The sequence below is a fragment of the Aedes aegypti genome, chromosome 1 (assembly GCF_002204515.2).
Source record: "Aedes aegypti strain LVP_AGWG chromosome 1, AaegL5.0 Primary Assembly, whole genome shotgun sequence".
Taxonomy (NCBI): Eukaryota; Metazoa; Arthropoda; class Insecta; order Diptera; family Culicidae; genus Aedes; species Aedes aegypti.
Window position 1 is genome coordinate 128,194,223 of NC_035107.1, and position 19,702 is coordinate 128,213,924.

The following is a 19,702-nucleotide window of genomic DNA, read 5'->3' on the forward strand; positions in this document are numbered from 1 at the left end:
GGACTTTGGACAGCTTTCTGTGTGACGACGCATACTTCCTTTGGGATGGCCTCGCGGAAGAGCCATGTTGAACTTCTACTGGACGCTTATGTGCATTCCGTTGCTCTATGACGACTCGTTCTTTGCTGCTGCTTTTCGAGCTCTCCCGGTTGACAAGTTGGATGCAGAGGTCGGCCAGCGATTCCGCTGGTGAAAAGCTTCAGGCTTACTGGCGCCCCAACGATCATTAGCCGATGCAACAACGCGATATACTGAACTAAACCCCAACGGTGGCCTACTTCGAAGCAGGCCGGGCAGATATCGAGGTCGGTCCTGGGATTCTGGTGGAGGGAAACTTCCGGTTCACAGGTGCCCTAACGACCATTTTCCGGTGCTGTTTCCCCAGCTAGACCCCGGCGGTAGACTCAGCCCACTCCGACTCGACGTTAGTCGGTCAAGTGCCTGGATCGGTTCAGCAATTCCGGTTGGAGGATGGCTTCCGATTTGCAGGCGCCCCGACGACTTATTACCAATACTACATTTCACCCGATCTACTCGATCTAGTTCCCGACGGAGGATCTAGCCTACTCTGATCGCGGCCCGGAGCTCTCTGGTCTTCACGCCATCTCCTTTGTAGCGACTACATAATCTACGTTATCGCCGGATTCCAAGTTCTTTCATGCTGGCTCATGTTCTGCACGATATTGGCCGGATTTAGAACGCTTGCGGTTTCTGACATCATCTCGCTTCGTATATCCCTGAATCGAGGGCAATGGAATGTAACATGCTCCGGGGCCTCCTCGATATTTGAACAGACCGAACAATGTGAAGACACTGCGTGTCCGAATCAATGCAGATATTTTCGGGAGCATCAATGGCCTGACAAAAACTGGGTCAGGAAGAAGTTAACTTCTCCACGTATTCTGGTCGCCCACACTGACAAGTTAGGAATGAGCATGTGGGTCCACCTTCGTGTCTCCTAGTTATTCCACTCCTGCTGCCACTTGACTATTTCAACCATTCTGATGGTATTCCTCACATTCCTTATGTCCCTTTGCTGGTAGCATGCTATCTCCTCAGCCAGAGTGATGCCGATGGGGATTATTCCGGCGATAACGCACGCGGCCTCCGACTATATAGTGCAGTAGGCACTCGCCATCCGTGCCATGAACCGGAACGTACATGCCTCGTACTGCTTCTCCAATGTCCTCAATGTTGAGCATGACCCAAGCAACAGTGTTAGCTGTGATCGCTGGCTTTTCGTAAACATAGTCTACAAAGCTGTTGAAGTTAAGCCTGTCGTCGACCATTACTCCACGGTGCTTTAGAGAGCGCTACGATGAGATTGCGTGTCCTCCGACGTTGATCTCAATTGCTGAACCATCATTGCTGAACCAGTTGCTGACCAGAACCACCTCCGCAGCTTGACACCAATCATCCACGATTCAAAGATGTCTAGCTACGTTGCCTTCAAATTAATAAGCAGATGGTGAGTCTGCAAGTAATACTCCCGGAATTAATCTAGGATCATTCGCAAGATAAACATCTGATCCGTTGTAAAGCGGCTCTCACAAAAATCAATTTGGTATTCGTCAACGTCTGTTAAACAGGATGCTCGACAGTATGCCTAATTCAGCAGAGTTATTCCACTGCAATTGACATACTCCAGTCAGAGCCCCTTCTCGTAGATTTGCGTATGAGGCCATCCAACCAGCCGGTGGGCAATTCTTTGTCTTTAATATCTTCCGAACTACTCGATCGACTGATAAAGCTGCTCACTTCCATGCTTGAGACGCTCGACTGGGATCTCATCCTTCCCAGCAGCTTATCAGTTCTTCAGCTAGACTTTTTAGTATCTCCAATGGTCGGTAGGTCCACAGGTCAATCGTCATCATCAATGTTCACTCTGTTTCTCGCTACATTCCAATTTTCACTATTTCAACAGAATAGAACCGGCTTGAACCTCGCAATACTTTCCACTTTCTGGATCCATGGGTGCTTCTTTTTCTAATGCTTGCAGACAGCTCGCCAGATCTGTGAGTATTACGATTTCTTGATTCACGTTCGGTATCGAAAACGCCATTTTGATGGCATATGTCTCTGCAGAAAAGACGCTACATTCTTCTAGTAGGCCGTATGTGCCTGCCAAACCTGGTGCATTGAATGCGGCTCCTCCTCAAATTTGGAGCCGTCGATGTATACAACGTAGCATCGCCGTTATTAGGCGAAAAAATCTGTGGACCCTCGTTCAGCTGTCAATTTCTTGATGTCACCGATCTTTCGCTGTAGTGGATTGCCAGTTCTTCCGCTACTTCATCGGGATTGTCCGTGAAACTGCCTGCTCGCTTGAGAACAACTGAACGTTGTGCCTGGTTGTCACACAGTTCGGTCTTCGTGCTGTTCGGTGAGATTTTTTCCATGAAGTTTTCCCAAGATTGCTGCTGAGTTTGGCAAATCGCCTTTCGTGCTGCTACCTTTGCTTCATGGAAGCTCGCCAATGCTTCGGTTTAATTTGGATCAGATTTTTGCAGGCGTCGAAGAATACGCAAACACTTTCTTCGTCGTCGAATTGGCACCTTTGCCTCAGCGCACCAGCACGGCACCGTCTTTGGTCCGATTCGACCGCTGATCCACGGAATGGGTTTCGTCGCTGCCGATATTATATTATCAGTAAAATTTCTTACATCCCATTCGGCATCTGGCGAGATTGCTTCAGCTATTCGTATAATGACCAATCGGCTTGGTCATATAGCAACTTTCGCCTTGTCATCTGCTGATTTGACCAGCCGGGTATGGATACGGTTATCGTGAAGTGGTTGCTGCTATGCATATCCGATAAGATTCTCCAAGTGAACCTGCGGGTCAAGCTCTCGGAACATATCATTAGGTCGATTTCCGAAGTAATCAAATCGACGTGAGTTGGGGAGCCGTCATTCAGGTTTACCATCAGTTGGCCCAAGGTCGCCTCAGCAATAAACCTACTATGCGCGTTCGATTGATGGGACCCCCAAGCAAGATGGTGTGCGTTGAAGACTCCCATAAGCAGGATTGGACCTTCTAGTTGTTCGAGCAGCTCACTCAAAGCGGCCTGACACTGGGTTGAACTCGGTGGAATGTATATAGACACTACGGTCACTTGAATCGGTGCATGGAGGCGTGCAGCAACGAGCTGCAGGGTGGTGTTGATTTGCATTCGCTCGAAGGGTATGCCTTCGTGGATCGCTAAGTCAACGCCGTGTTGCCAGTGGTGTACGGCATTCGATTTGATAATCAACGTATATTGCCTTTCGATTAAATGTTTCGTTTCTTGAAGCGCCACGATACAGGGTTCAACTCACTGATGTTGGCTCTGAGTCCACGCAAGTTCCACTGGAGAGCAAATTGCTGCCGGAGTGACAGCAATCGGTAATAGTCGGAGAGGCGGATGATGATATCGATGTTCTTCGTGTAGACGAGATGATGGTCCGGTCCGAGTCGATATTAGGGCCTAGAAAGGTCCTGACATCCTGACGTCTGAGAAATATCGCCCATTAACCAGCGCGTGGTCTATTTGGGAGCAAGCATCGCCACCCGGGTGTTGCCAGGTGTGTTTGCGGATATTGTTGCAAGGGATGGCAATCAGCAGTAGATACTACTGATTGCCATCCCTCTAGCACCAGCGTTAGTTACAAGCCGCATGCCATTAACAGTAGTAACGGAATAGAGGCTTTCCGTCCCAATGACGGGCCGGAAGGAGTCTTCTTTCCCGATTTGAGCATTTGCGTCGCCGATGACTATCTTGACAGCTTGTTTTAGACTTGATTTAGGCTATCATTGAACTCATCCTTCATTTTATCGGGATTATCGTTCGATAGCGGATATATGTCGATTGGGCTGTAGTTGAAGAACTTGCCCTCAACACACAGATTCGTTCGGTGCTATCCCGTTAGGCCGAATGCCGATAGGCCGAATGTCGTTAGGCCGAAGGCCGTTAGGCCGAATGTCATTAGGCCGAAAGGGTCGTTAGGCCGAAAGGGCATTAGACCGAAAATGGCTTATAGTCCTAATGTGTCGTTGGGCAGAATGGGTTGTTGGGCCGAATAGGCCATTGGGTCGGAAAGGTGAATGAATTGATAGCACAATTAGGTTTCAAGTCAAGCCAAGTGAATTATCATTGAGTATTTCACCGAGATTGGTTTCACTGAATCTATGACATTTGGTCGAAAGACATTTGGTCGAATGACATTTAGTCGAATGACGTTTGGTCGAAGTACATTTGGACGAACGGACATTTCGTCCAATGGACATTTGGTCGAAAAGGTTTAATTTCAACAGCATTTTGTCGCTCATACGCAGGATAATTGAATAATGGGAAACAAGTATCGACCATTCTACAAACAATCTATATGCGGTTAGCAAAATTTTGTTGTTCAATTTAATGGACTTTATTCTTGCGTTTTTTGACATTTCATGCTCCTTTTTTATTCAGTAGCGATTAGCTGATCTTAAATGGAAGTAAGGCTACTTTTGTCACTACAGTCAACTCGTCCTCCCTTACTCGATACATAGTTAGCACAACTTTCTCGTTTAATTGATAAAAGATTCTAACGCAAACTTTGTTATTCACTCGTGGTCATCAACACCGCCAGCAAAGCCATATATTTTTGTGAAGAATGTTATAAAGATGGAAGTCACAATAAGGCAATTGGCCATAATTAGAGTTATCGATATTTAATATTTACTTCGCCATAAAGATTTCTTTGAAGCAATTTGTTCCTGCCGTTCCATTCAAAAATCTAACCCACGTCCATGAACTATATGACTCGGAATTCAAAGAAAGATCCCGAGCACTCTTTCCAAATGCTTTCATCAGATGAGGATTATCAGTTCATTACGAAGAACGATGAAATTTTAGAAGAATAATAAATTCAAAATATCACCATGTACACATCATTTATGATAAAGAAGCTTGTTGAGTAGTCTTTAAAGAATGATGATATTTTAAAAGAATAATAAATTCACTAGAGCTAAACATTTCAGTCAAGTAATAAAAAACTACTTCTAAAAAGTTGAATAATCATCAATCAAGTAGCAAATCACAAACAAATAGATAAATGAAATTTCAAAATACACCCGATTCTGTTTTTGCACGGATTTTTTTTTACACGGCCGTGCAAAAAAAGTTTCCATACCTTTTTTTCCGCCCAAACCTTATTTTTGCATGAAACGTCGAGAAATTGTGTTACTTTTTTTGCACGGTTTTTGAAATTTTGAACTGAAAACTTTTTTTGGACGTTACGCATCCCCCGTACAAAAACAGAATCGGGTGTAAAATGTCTCATGGTTTATTCGACACAAGTTTTTAATTCAGATTATTCATTTTCATTTTTTATTTTACCAACTTTGCTAAACATAATGCAATAATCAATTTTACCAAATGAACTTTCAATAAACCATAACCATAATAACCTTTCGACCAAATTTCCGTTCAACTAAACATCATTGGACGTTCTAAAGCCATTCGACCAAATGTCCATTCGACCAAATGTCCCTTCGACCAAATGTACTTTCGACCAAATGCCATTCGACCAAACGTCATTCGACCAAATGTCTTTCGACGAAATGTCCTAAAGCCGGTTTCACTATGTCTGAGCGGAATCTATGACATTTGGTCGAATGACATTTAGTCGAAAGTACATTTGGTCGAATGGACATTTCGTCCAATGGACATTTCGTCGAATGGACATTTGGTCGAAAAAATGTTATTGCTTTAAGAAGCATATGATATTTTGTTAAAAGGATTTTTAGTCGAAAATTTTGTCGAATAGGGATTTTTCAGATTATTGTACAGGGTTTGACTCTGACTCAATCACAGTGATTGAGTCAGAGTCAAAGAATGTAATTGAACTGAGAGTAACAATCATTACACGAAATCACCATGAGTAGGAAAACATATCATAAAGCTAATACTTTTAAATACACTTCGTCAAAATCGTTTCGTAAAAGCCATGGCCATTAAAATTAGCCTGTTTATTCTTTGCACAAAACTGCATTATATGCAGACCATTCAAGATGATTAAATTGTTCTATATCCAGCTGTATCAGATCTGGTCCCCGCAAATTTTACCTTTTTATCAAACGTGATTGGTAATAATGGTTCCCAGCACTCACACTGAGGTTAATATATAAAGAACGATGACATTGTGGAAGAATAATAAATTCAACAATGTATAATATTCCAATATCTGAACAACGAGAGTATTCAGGAGGATTTTTCACAAAGAATGATGATATTTTTAAGAATAATAAATTCAACATTGAGCAATAAAAAGATAAAATAATTTCTAAAATTTTACAAAATTGGATAAAATCCCAATTCAAAAAGGGTGAAGAATAACGCTAGTACATATACTAATCACGTTGTTAAGCGTAGATAATAATTATCATGTAGATGGATTCGTTACTGACCTGAGATGAAAAATATGTTCATCTAAAATAAACTTTAGATCATCCATTGAACAAAAAATTAGTTTGATTTTATATATATTGAACCAATCGATATTGCGATCCCTTTGACCAAATGTACTTTCGACCAAATGTCATTCGACCAAACATCAATCGACCAAATGTCTTTCGACCAAATGTCCTAAAGCCGTCTGAACGATGTTAGGATTTCAAAAAAAATAGCTTGTCAAAAATGGTTGAGTCAAACAAGTGATACTGTCTGCCTTTAAATGCTACAAATTATGTGTAAGCGAAATATTGTTTATTATGTTTAACGAGTTCATGTTTTATTACAGTTATAGCAATCTAAAATACTTGACATTAAATACTATTTACTACTCAGGTTAGATGCTACAGCATTAATATAATCCAACAACTGATATTCCTTGTAATTCTGCACTACTCTCTGGAGGCGTACATCTTTATCAATGGTTTCTTTTTTCTTGCCTGTCGCTCCTCCCGCTAGCCATACTGATGCACGACTAACGGAAGCTTTTTGCTCAAGACGCATCTCCTCGATTATTTGAAATGTACCCACATGACTCTCTCCGACTAGTTTTGCCCATCGGCTATGCCATGCTTCCACATTACAGGTCGGACTCGATTATCCGAAGACTCGATTATCCGGGGACTCGATTATCCGGGATTCGATTATCCGGAATTTTAGACTCGATTATCCGGAATTTGATTTTTGATGTTCTTGTTTTTCAAATTGTATGCATAAATCTGAGATAATTTGGTATTGCAATACACAACATGAATGGTTTTGCAGTTTTGAACGTATTTAAGAACAGAGGGGTTGAAAAAGTGGTTTTTGTGTGAGCTGGTCAAAAAATTTTTTTTTTCTTGTAGAGACCCCTACTGTTCCTAGAAATAATATCTGGCTACACCACCGCATCATATAAATAAAACAGCAAAAAAAATATAATATTTATGTTCTTTTATCGAAGATTCCATTTTTTTCTTAGTGATTCGATTATCCGAAATGAAAAAAAAATCGATACTCCGGATAATCGAGTCCGACCTGTATTTGTGGTACGTGGCAAACTGTTCAGTACGTTATTATAAACAGACCAAAGAGCAGGTGAAAACATTGGTTGCGTTCTTAGAGAAGTTCCTGGCTTAATTCTACCCAACACGTACGTATTTTCAAGATACGTTACCAACGGTCGCATCACCTCAGGTATTTGTTTATCCAATAAAGCTAATCCTTGAGGAACATCTTCAGCTGGCAAAAATGCTAAAGCTTGAAGGCGCTTAAAGTGGTCGTTTAAGCCTTGGCTGGAAAATTGAGAAACAAGACCACTTTTTTGAACTTTCTTCCACAAATTTTGGCTGATCCCACCTGTGAGGCACCTTTGAATTCGTGGCTAAACGCGTTTATCATAGCAAGTTCGAAATCGGTCAAAATCATGGTGGGGTTCAACTCTATCCCGATATTGGCTGCCACCTCCGAAACATGTGACAATACTGCTTGGTATAATGATTGTGATTTTTTGGTCATTAACACAAACACTACTGGCACAGTATTCACATGATCCGGACCTACACTTCCATGAACAGTAAACATTTGCCTAAACTCTCCAGGGACAGTATCAAAGGTGGCATCTGCTAACCAATATCGTGATAAAGCCAATCTCCTGAGATCATCGTCCGCGGCAAAGACTAACGCCTTTCCACCGATGTCGTCTGTCACTTCACCTCGATAAAATAATCCGCCTTCAAATGTCACTCGACTCTTTTCCGGAATCACAAATTCTTGATTTCCCGGATTTGGCGGTGTCTGAGCAGATGGACGATGGCGCTGGATCACCTTTTTCTGCGCGTTATTGGTGAAGCGTTGATTAACTCCAACCGAAAACTCAGCTGCAACTTTTCGAATGATTCTGGCTGGAGGACCGGAATCATGCTCTGCTTGCCGCTTGAGGTTGTTGCGGAGTTTGAACTCATCAACCGCTGCAGGATCCGGAGCATGATGATGAGAAGCTGGATTTCCCGAAATAATTACGTGGTTGTTGCCCACGAATTTTGTCACCAGTCTGGAAGAACACTTGCTCTCTTGTAGCTTGTTGTGTTTTCTTCGGGAGCATTCCCAGTAGTGGGTATCATCAGCCTGGTAATACAAAACAATATTAGGTTTAAGTAAATTAATACAGCGTTACTACTTACTTTCTTATTGCGATGATATAAGTAGTCGTTAACTACTAATATTTCGCCACCACGGGAGCTACGCAATACTTCAATATGGTCGGACATTATGACGAAATTCGAATACGCAAAATCGGTCCGTTTGCGACGACGACGAAATGGAAATAATTTTCATCTACAAAATCAACAAATATGTATCATAGCAACATGCCAAAATACTATAGCAACCACGATGAAATTACTTGTTACGATAATTTTTGTTAAAATGACTCAATGCTTACTTAGTTAATTTGCAAGCACTAGATCATGACAAAAGCTGGTTAGGGATCGTTCAAACATTACGTAACGTAACAGGGGGTCTTACATAGTGATACGTTTCACACAAAAATTTAAAATTGTCCACCTTTTGCGTGGGGGAGGTAGGGAGCCTAAAATTGGCAAATTTTGCGCTACGTTACAGTTGAATGAACCCTTAAGAGAGTTTTACTATTGTCCTGTAGCCTACTGTAAGTATTGGCATGCGTAATTTTGGGAAATTCGAGCTCTCTTAATTTAACGTCTTAACCAAAGATTAGCTGATGTAAATAGAATAAAAATATAAAAGATGAAAATAAAAGCAACTACAACTCCAATAATAACTAGTAAAGAAAACAATCTGCCAGCGTTTAAAGAAGAAATAATATCTGACTCTAGCATTTAGTCAATTACTACTTTGAAGCTTAACATGAAAGAAAAGCCGATGTATAAAAAAATGATCATCACTGAAGAAAATGTTAGAAACTTTATTTCAAAAATAAAAATCTCTTTCGCCTTTAGGAAATAAATTTAAGGGTAAGATGGGGGAGGGCATTTCAGAAATTGACAAGAAAATGCTGCGTCATTTATGGATGCTAACTAATGAGTATTTTTTGTCTACTCATCTAAATCACTAAATCTGCATTATCTTTTCTGACCCTGTACATCCGCTGTCAATTATAACTAGAAAGAATAGCCTTCTTTTAAAAGAAGGAAAAAACACTGATTGATGTGTTAGCCATTTAAAAAATAGTTTGTATTTTGCATCTGAAATAGTCAAATGTCATTTCCATTTGATTAACCCCTCTATCGACAGCTTCATTTTTAACCGCTAAAAAAAATCAAATCGCGATAACTTTTTGTTTCTTGTTATGTTTGCACCATTTATTCACAATATCTCAAAAAACTAGTTTAGGAATCTCTGTCGATATTAATCATTGGTGAACTAGGGGCCCAGTTAGCCGTAGCGGTAAACGCGCAGCTAATCAGCAAGACCAAGCTGAGGGTCGTGGGTTCGAATCCCACCGGTCGAGGATCTTTTCGGGTTGGAAATTTTCTCGACTTCCCAGGGCATAAAGTATCTTTGTACCTGCCACACGATATACGCATGCAAAAATGGTCATTGGCACAGTAAGCTCTCAGTTAATAACTGTGGAAGTGCTCATAAGAACACTAAGCTGAGAAGCAGGCTCTGTTCCAGTGGGTACGTAATGCCAGAAAGAAGAAGAAGAACTAGTTTAAAAAATATTTCGATGTTCCTTGGGGGACCATATTCTTCATATGAAATGTCTTTGCCAGCCATTTTGATTATGGTCAATTTATCAAAAAAATAATATGTGTACTATACAATGCCAATTCGGTTCAGTATTCTTAGAGAAATCTGAAAATTACGATATGATGTTTTAAGGGTTTTCAAGATTTTTATTTGTCCAGCGTGGTACCAGAAACATAAATGCTCATTACTCAAAGACGACTGCACCAAATTGCTTCATTTTTTCAAAACATAATCGCATTAATGTTTCACTTCGTAGAGTGAAAATTAAAAAATTGGAAAAAATTTGTAGCCTGAGATACCTTTCGGCCTAACGACCCTTTCGGCCTAACGACCTTTTCGGCCTAACGGCATTCGGCCTAATGGCCTTCGGCCTAACGACGTTCGGCCTAACGACTTTCGGCCTAACGGCCTGCTCCCGATTCGTTCGCTTATCGGCATCCACCGAATATATCGCTTCATCTGCTTCCCAATCACGCCATAAGCCACGTTCTGCTCTGTAACCACCGCTGTAGTAGATGTGGCACTTGAATAAAGCGCTGGCGATGGGATCCACCGCTTTCTGGTTTTGGGCCAGCGTATTGCCTGGATAACTGCCACGTTCATGTCGGAATTTCGCAGTTCACGAGCCAGAAGCCGGCTTCATTCAAAGCTCTCACGTTCCAAGATCAGACTTCCCAATCGTTATCCTTCATTCGTTGCCGGGTCTGTTGTCGTAAAATAAATCTGCTCCACTTTTTCCTTTCTTGGTTGTTGAAGTGTATTTGATAGGCTTCCTAACCAGGGTTGCACTACCTACATCGTGCTGGCATCACCTTTATCAAGGCTTCGGACTGTCGTAATCTGCTGAAGATGATGCTTAACATCTCAGCCAAATCGTCGCTACACGTCTGTTCCTCTCATCTATCACCGATTAACTGACTCATGTTTTTCACTGTGATCGTTGCATACACAGACTTGCGATTCGCTATTTGTGTGTAATCGTACCACTCACGCACACACTCTCCCGTTCTATTCTTCACCGAACGAGAGACGGCTTCTGCCAACCCAAAGTCTCCAAAGATTCAAATAACTCTCCCACTGAAGCCTATATCCAACGCGTGATGCCAAACCGAACGCAGCCCATAGATTTATTATTGAAATGGTCCCATTTTCTAATGATGATTATCGACATTATTTATTTTAGACCAAATTTAAATTTCTATTTCTTATAGCTTCAATATAATAAAACTGTTAATATTATATACAGCTATGAATCTATTACCACACGGACCTGTAGCTCTGGTTCGCAATAGTTTCAAGTTCTTTCGGACATGCTACTATGGTAAGCCGTCATGCGCTAGTGGTGTTTTCGAAGAAAAAACTGACAGAATTGTTCAATCATTCTATACTGCAAACCATGTCTAAATAAACTTCTGGAACAGAATTGATGTAAGGATCACAGAAAGAAAATAATACACTCCTCCAAAAACAAATTGTTGATGGAATCTCTTTAAAAATGCTTCTGGAATCCCTGGTATAATTTTAAGAGCAATCCCAGGACAAATTCATAGACAGACCTTCTGTTTGTTGATTTTTGTTTTTTTATGATTTATCATTATGTGGGGTTTTCTGGGAGAATCAATCAGGATTCCTCAATCATTTTTCTGGTTGAATTTCTGTACAATTTCCAGAAGGAATGGCTAAAAACAACTCTGAAACGAGTTTCTTGGCCAAATCTAAAGGAATTTTTCACTCACTCCTTTTAGTATTTCTGGAGGTTTCCACAGAATAGTGTATTTCGGGAGCAAACCTTAGAAAAATCTTTGGGCGTATTGTTTTGCAAAATAGTGAAGTAATCATTAGATGCATTGGAATACAAAAAAACTGCAGAAATTAGTGCAGATTACTTAGATTATTTTAAGAATTCCTGGTATAACTTTTAAATGAACCCTTGAGTTAAGCTAAAGGAACTCTCAATCTCTCCATATAATCTGGATTCGCTCCTGGATACAGGGCTCTGAAAGAATAATCTAAAGTATTACAAGAAGCTATACTGAACAAATTTTAAGAAAACGTCCAGCTTAAAGTTTTAATGAAATAACTGGAATATCCACAAAATGTCGATAAAACCTTTGTAGATTTTCACAAAAGATCTCTAGGAGTAATCCCTGGAGAAATAATTGCACCAATCGGTGGACAAACCAGTAAATTCGGATGCCTCCAGAATGTATGGCTGACAAACCTGAAGTTATCCCCAAACCTTCTAAGAATATCTTATTAGAAATAAGAATTTTATGTTTAGAGCAATTGGATCTCAACTTTCTATAGACATAGAATTTCCATTTCTTACTCAAAAAATAAATAAACGATCCCAAAACATATTCTCGTTAATTGACTCTGTTCAAAATTACCATAAAATCAACTTAATATTTGTAGTGAATAAGGATTGTTCCAAAACATCTTTGGTTGCGAGTGAAGAAGAAGACTTTTAACATACCGCCGTGCGGGGTGACATTGGGCCTAGGGGGTGACTTTGACCGCCTCTTTCGATGCATGCCATGGCTAGTAGGAGCGCCAAAAAACTAATCTATGACCATCTATTGGCTATTTGTAACGTATTCTAGAAGCTTGACACACTGTTTTCATTGTTTGGTTGTTAGCTTGCTGTAAAAATGTTGGCCCAAAGTCACCCTTATGGACCAATGTCACCCCGCACGACGGTATACATAGTTCATCAACGACTTGTTTGATTTGTAAAAAAATAGTACCAAAATTCACCCAAGTTTCAACGGAAAACGAAAAAAGTGAATGCATGTCGCATTTGACATGGAAAAAATGCTTTAATGTGCTAGTGTTGGAAGTGAAATATCAAATCTGACGTGTTAAAGTCAGCCCCGAAAGTGGTACCATAAATTATCACAGCGCTAAAAAGTGATTAATCTGGCAAAGTTGACAGGCACACGTACATATATGTGTCTGAAAGAAGGAGCGTTGGCAGTAAAGAAAAAAAAAATAAGGCAGCAGCAGTGATTGCGAATGAGCGTGAATCGAAGAAAATCTAAGACGACGAGGTGACCCACGGGTGAAGTATCATCTTTCCGAACTCATGTGAAGTGTACCGCGATCGCTAAGGGGAAAATATTTATATTTTCGTTTTCTTCTGCTGTGATAAATTAGTGCTGAGACACGTAAACCCAAATGTTGGACAGTATGAGCATGTACGAGGAAGAGTGGACCCGGACGGAGATCATCACCACGGTGGGTTTGTTTGGATTTATGTGTTCTTATATTCTTGATGGACGAAACACTACGGCATTGTCCTTTTGCATTTAAGACTTTATAACAGATTCCCGAAAACCGAACCTCTTTTGTGATAATCGTTCCATGTATGAATGTCATCATAAAGAATTCGACAAATATGATTTGTTTGAAACTCGACGAAGAATTTCCACACGAGGTTCAAGAAATAGGTTGCTCTAAAAATATTACATAAACAAGAAGCGCTGCCGCATATGTAGCACGGTACCGAGGGAAAACCGGCTGATTCCATCCATAAATACATATAAAATTTCTAAATATATCCAGATTCTTCCTCTTCCTTGCATTGCTAGCACAAGGGGGCAATGGAAGCGGCTGCAGTTTGTAGGAAACTCTGAAGCAATAATGTATGGATGGGAATCAAATGGTATTGTGATGGCGTATTGGGGCACAGTATAACAAAGTGTGGAACAACGCATCGCATATGGCGGAATGAAAAACCGTTTGTCTGTCTTTCTAACATTGTATGTAGGATAGTAGTATTGCGACTTGTGGTTTGCGTTTGCGTGTAATATTTGCAGCTATCGTGATTTGGAGCAGATTTGCTTCTTTTATACCGCATTTCATGGAGACGCATGATGATCAATGGTTTCATATTCCATTGGACCTTAGGCTGATACCTATTAATTTTCTTTCATGTCCGAGATCGCTTGCTAGATACGAAGGGGATCTGGAAGATAAAAATGAATGTGGAGCACAAACATAAACACGAAAAATGTTATTTTATAATTTTTATTTTTAAAATAGGTATATTTTATTCTTGATTTTTAATTCAAAAACCTTCAATTTTCCAACATACATTGCATTGTTAGAATCCAAAGTTATCTGTCAAATCGTACACTTCAACTTTGGAACTAATATTATACAATGTTTTCACATCTGACAAACCTATGTTAGCTAGAAGTTGTCAAAAATCTTTGTTTGTGGATAACATAGGCCACTCCGTTAAAGGACGAAGCTTGCGTTTTATCTGTAGTAGATTGCAAAAAGTTTGGATATTTTCTCTTCATACTTGCAAAAGTGGAACATTTCTCCTGATGCCTTCAAAACTCAACTCATAATATTCCCACATAAACCAAAAGCACTTTGTTTGAAACCTTCAAGTAGATATGTTGTCACGATGAGAGGGGGTTCCAAAAAATTGGTCAGATGAAGTTATATATCTAGGGCTCATGCTAGACAAAAATTAAACTTTCAAAAATTACATTGAAGGCGTTCATGCCAAATGTCACAAATACATAAAATGTCAGTATCCACTTGTTAACAGAAAATGGAAACTTTGTCTTAAGAACAAGCTTTAGATCTTCAGCCAAATTTTCAGGCCAGCCATGTTGTATGCTGTGCCAATATGGACTAGCTGTTGTACCTAATATCAGGAAAAAAGCTCTGCAGCTCACGATAGCCGATAATCTTGCATTCAGTGCCAGGAAATGAAGCAACTTGTCTGACAACAATTATTTCTATACTTAAGTCTCTTAACTACTAAGTTCCTGTTTACGGAAGTAAAACTCCATCTATTTCTCCAAGTAAATAGAAATATTCTTACCTAAAAAAAACCGTCGTCCTCGTGGCAATATTCAAACGAGAGTTCAAGTTCTCCAAAAATAGTACCCACGACCAATGCCACCCCCGAATAATATTCACAGCTGTAGGGTTGAATTTTCATCCATCCAAAAATACGGCCATAAGAAATGAAATCCGCAGTAAAAATAAAGCTGCAGCGAAAAGTAAATTTATGGTGCCATTCGATCTGGTCGAGAGAAGACACTCCCCGTTCTGGACAGACCATCGCATCGTACGTGCGGAACTAATTTACGATCAAAATTATTGGCCACGATCGTTCGACTTTAGTACAGTAAGTAACACAAAGAGATTTGGTAGTGGTTTCTGAACCGGAATGAAAAAAAAAATCCTCCACTGGTTGATCGATTAAATTTTCAACATCGCACAGTGGAAGATTTCACCGTTTTGTAATTTTTAAGATGACATAAAAATAAATAACTTTTCACAGTGTAGCATCTTGCTAAGTTTTGACACGAATGAGCTATTGCATTTTATATAGTATTGTTGGGAAAATTTCGCATATTTGTAACTGAACAAGAGGTAAAAATATACTAATCATATTATACGCAATTGGAAGTACAAGTTCTTGACTATGGGATGATACTGAAATGATCAAACTGTAAGAGATTGTAAGGTATATTTAATCATGTAATATGTAGTTAAACTGAACAATAAAAACGCATGTAATGTATGTAAATGAGTTCTTTTGCTAACCTAAAGAAATCTTCCACTGTGCTTTGGAGGCACGAGGAAAGAATTAACGCAAGTACCATTGGCCAAACAGTATTTTCAGTGGCGTACTTTCAAGCTGTTATATTTTGTTGGGAAGCCAATCCCGTTTGTTGACATTATTCGGTCACCGGTTTGGCCGTGATCCAAAGCACGAAGCAATGCACGACGATGGTAAAATCAGCATTTTTGATAATTCAATAGCCTTCCGAGTGAGACATAAGCTCGTCGAGAGTTGTCTCTGATTTTGTGTGATATTTTCAATTAACACAACAATGTTTCAGGATATATCGTGCGAAATCTCTGTAATGTATGCATGTTATCAGTCAGGGATACGTACACGTTGCCAAAACAAAAAGTCATGAAACCATTGAATTTCATGTTTCATAATATCATGACTACATGTCATGACACCATGCCTATTATTTAAGAACATGTATTATCATGGCGTTTAAGAAATCAAGCTGTCACTTTTTGATCTTAGTCTAAGAGGATCTTGCAATCTGTGGTGTTTTCGAAATTAAAAATTAGAAAAAAAGGTTTGTTTGTGAAAAAATAAGCTCGAGACCATGCTCCTTTGAATTTTGCTGGCATTCTTGGCGACATTTCCACGTGTTTCCAATTTGTTTCATGACCCAATAAGCAACCGGTTTCGTTAAATATTCCAAAATGAACTAGCCAGCTTTCATCCTGATTATGCAGTCCCGCCCATGATTGACATTATGTGAAGATTTTGCTTGACAAGCTCATCGGGGGTTTTATCTGTTCGGAACGTATCACTTCCTCCACGCCTTATAACAGAGCTGTTCACTCAAGCAGGATGTTCCATTACTAAGCTGACCATACGTCCCGTATATAACGGGACAGTACCGTTTTCATCACCTTGACGAACTGTCCCGTCGTTTTATTGAAAATATTCAAATTGTCCCGTTTTTCCTGGATATTAAGAATATTACACAACACTTAAAACAAAACAGAAGTATAAAAAAGTTTGTATTAAGTTTCTGAATTTTAGGGCTATTATTTCAGTAGTTATTAGTTTTCCATTTGAAGTTAATCAAAATTTGCATACAGCATATGCTTTTGATTACCTTTTTGTGTTTTATGTTTATGCCAATTTTTGGCCGATTTTAAAAACATAATTGGATCTCATTTTTTTAGTTTTTGTTAGAATAAGAATATAAGTTCAAAGAATTCAGGTTTAATGATATATCTTTTGCATATTTTAAGGATTTCATATGCAACAGCAACATTTTCCAAAGTCAATCCTAAAACTAAGGCTGAACTTGGGAAGTATTTTTTTGGAGAAATCGAACCTTTTTTTAATCTCCTTCAATTTGTTTTACAAAACTTATTATTTTATTTTTTGAAACGCCCAAAATTTGAGGTCATTCATCGATATCATGTATTTCTCAAAACTTTTTAATAAACCTAAAACCTTAAAAAGTGAATATTGAAAAAAGTTATCTGTATTCAATACATATTTAAAATCAATCTTCTAAGCCCCATACTATCTAACAAACATTTTAAATTATATTACACAACATTTCTACTAAATCACAACGTTTAGGAAAAATTTCCATTCAATGATTTGATCATCATAATGAAAACATTTTCGCCTTACTCTTCCTAAGGACAAATTCTATCAAACCAGAATATTTATTTAACAGTGTAAATTGTACCAACTAATAAGATAATAAACCTTAGTGAGCTATTTAGTGGAATACGTTCAAGTGAAATAAAAGCGAATTTAGTACTATACCGTTTGAACTTTCAAGTAACATTTTTTTAGAGATCGTTATTTCTCAGAAATCTATCTATCTATCTTTATAAATAAACATGGAATGGTGTTTGTATATCATGAAATAGCTTGAGGAAAAGCTATCGGATTTTGAAAATTGTTCCATAATTATGTTTCCGAAAAAATCTTTACTTATTTGTGTATATAAAAAGCACAGGATGTTGAGCGGAGAAGTCGAGAAATACAGAAGTGAACGGAACTGTCATTTTGTACGGGACGTTTCATGGCGTTTTTCAACAGCCTACTTGATGGCAAGACAAAGTTAACCAAGATTCATTAAATAAATTACTAGCCAGTTTCCAATTTTTTTTTCAATAGATAATGTTGAGATACTTTTACTATTGATACAGAATTGATTAGAAAAGAGCGTTTTTTATTTCAAAGCAAATCATGAATTATTAGAACAATTTTCGTTTATGATATGGTCTGCTTAATGAAAACATCCGAACTTTTCTCAAGGGCATATTCTATTAATCCAGAATCAAATTTATATCATTCAAATTTGTAACGATTTTTAAAGTAAAAAATTTAATGTCCTAGATATCATTAAAATCATTTCTAGGCAGTTTCCAAAGTACTTTTTATAAAAATTACGCAGAGATTTCTCTAGGAGAGCATTACCTTCATCTTTCAAAATTGACCCGTTTTTGTTCCTCATTTGTCCCGTTTTCATCCGATTAGCTTATGGTCAGCCTATCCATTACGCGTGGTAAAGATGGATAAATAATGAGTGAAATTATGAAAAACATACACGTGCTCAGGTGGCATTCGAACCCACGACAGTTTTTTTTTTTTTTTTTTTTTTTTTAAAGACACTGACACGTTAATGCTTCCAGTGGGCAACGGACTAGCATGCAACGCCCAGTGGCACAGTCAGAAAACATTTCTCACGAAAAGTTTACCAGCCTGAGGCGGGAATTGAACCCACACTCCCTAGCACGATGCGGCTAAATGCCTGGTGACACTAACCGCACGGCTACGAAGCCCGTGTAGATGTAGAGTTGTATGTTAGATGAGTGCTTTACCCACTAAACTACCGAATCGAATTAATATTTGTGATAGCATTAGTTTTGAAGTGATAGTTGTATAATAACAACTTCGGCGAGCTGAAATCAACGTACCTTAAGAGGAAAATAACCATAATCGTTTTACAAATTTTCAAACCCAGTTTTTTGGCTTAAAATTAAAGCAATGTTTTTGAAAATCTATCATTGCATTGCACTTGCTATCTATAATGTAATAATAGATTTTCATAGGGATTGCTTAGAGTTTGAGCGAAAAAACTGGTTTTTAATTGTTGATGATTGCTGATGATTGAATGATGGATTCTTGAGCATTAATACCAAGGCACTAGATTCCCGAAAATTGGCTCTTAAACACATCCACGTTAGTAAAATTTGCTCATTTCAAATATTTTTACACATAAAAATTGATAATCTTGCGTTTGGAACTGGTTTGAAGCAAAAACCAGCTCACGTGAAATCAATTTCAAACTTATTTTTATCTTGTTTATCGATGTCGAAAAAAATAATGATATTATACTAAAACAATGTTAAACCATATGTTTGAAGTCCAAATTTCTCAAAAATTAATTGAAGAAGATACTCCCATACGATTCGAAGCAAACGGCATTACTATTTTTGCTTTTTTATTTTATAAGCGTACTATGAAGTAAAGACATTGAACTTGTTGTTAGACTCCATAAAACATATATCCGTCTGAAATATCAAAGTAAAAAAGCGTCGAGAATGAATCTCAGCTACTTAGGAATGCATTACTAGCATCGAAACCCTATTGTTTATGCGATTCCAGTAATGGTTCGGCGGGTGCTTCGCCACCCGAATAGTTTTTCTTTCGCTTGTGTCAAGTGTGATTCTGGAGATTCGGCCGGTCAATAGTGGGTTTTTGTTCGCGAAGATTATTACACGCTGTCAGTTCCATGTTTGCCAAATAAAATATTAAAATAACTGCCGCAGATAATATGCGAATTCTACTACTGATGTGTGATGCCACCCGGCAAACAGTTCAATGAAAAGTTAAGCGATTGCTTTTTTCACCTGCTTCTTATTTCAATGATGGATGGACCTGCTTCTTCTCAGCCAGCAAATTCGGAGTTGGTTCTCGGGGGTTTA

General features: G+C 38.8%; 1 protein-coding gene across 13 annotated transcripts in view; it reads left to right on the forward strand.

Moving 5' to 3' along the window:
• Nucleotides 1–19,702, forward strand: part of LOC5568680 (tropomodulin) — a 198,473-nt gene that overhangs the window by 64,073 nt on the left and 114,698 nt on the right. The window contains exon 1 of one of the 13 annotated variants that reach the window (XM_021847444.1): nucleotides 12,967–13,417. The exons of the other annotated variants lie outside the window; for them this stretch is intronic. Coding sequence (XP_021703136.1) covers nucleotides 13,358–13,417 — 60 coding nt within the window. The 5' untranslated portion in view covers nucleotides 12,967–13,357. Of the gene's footprint in view, nucleotides 1–12,966; nucleotides 13,418–19,702 lie in introns of those variants that run through there. 13 annotated transcript variants of the gene reach the window in all.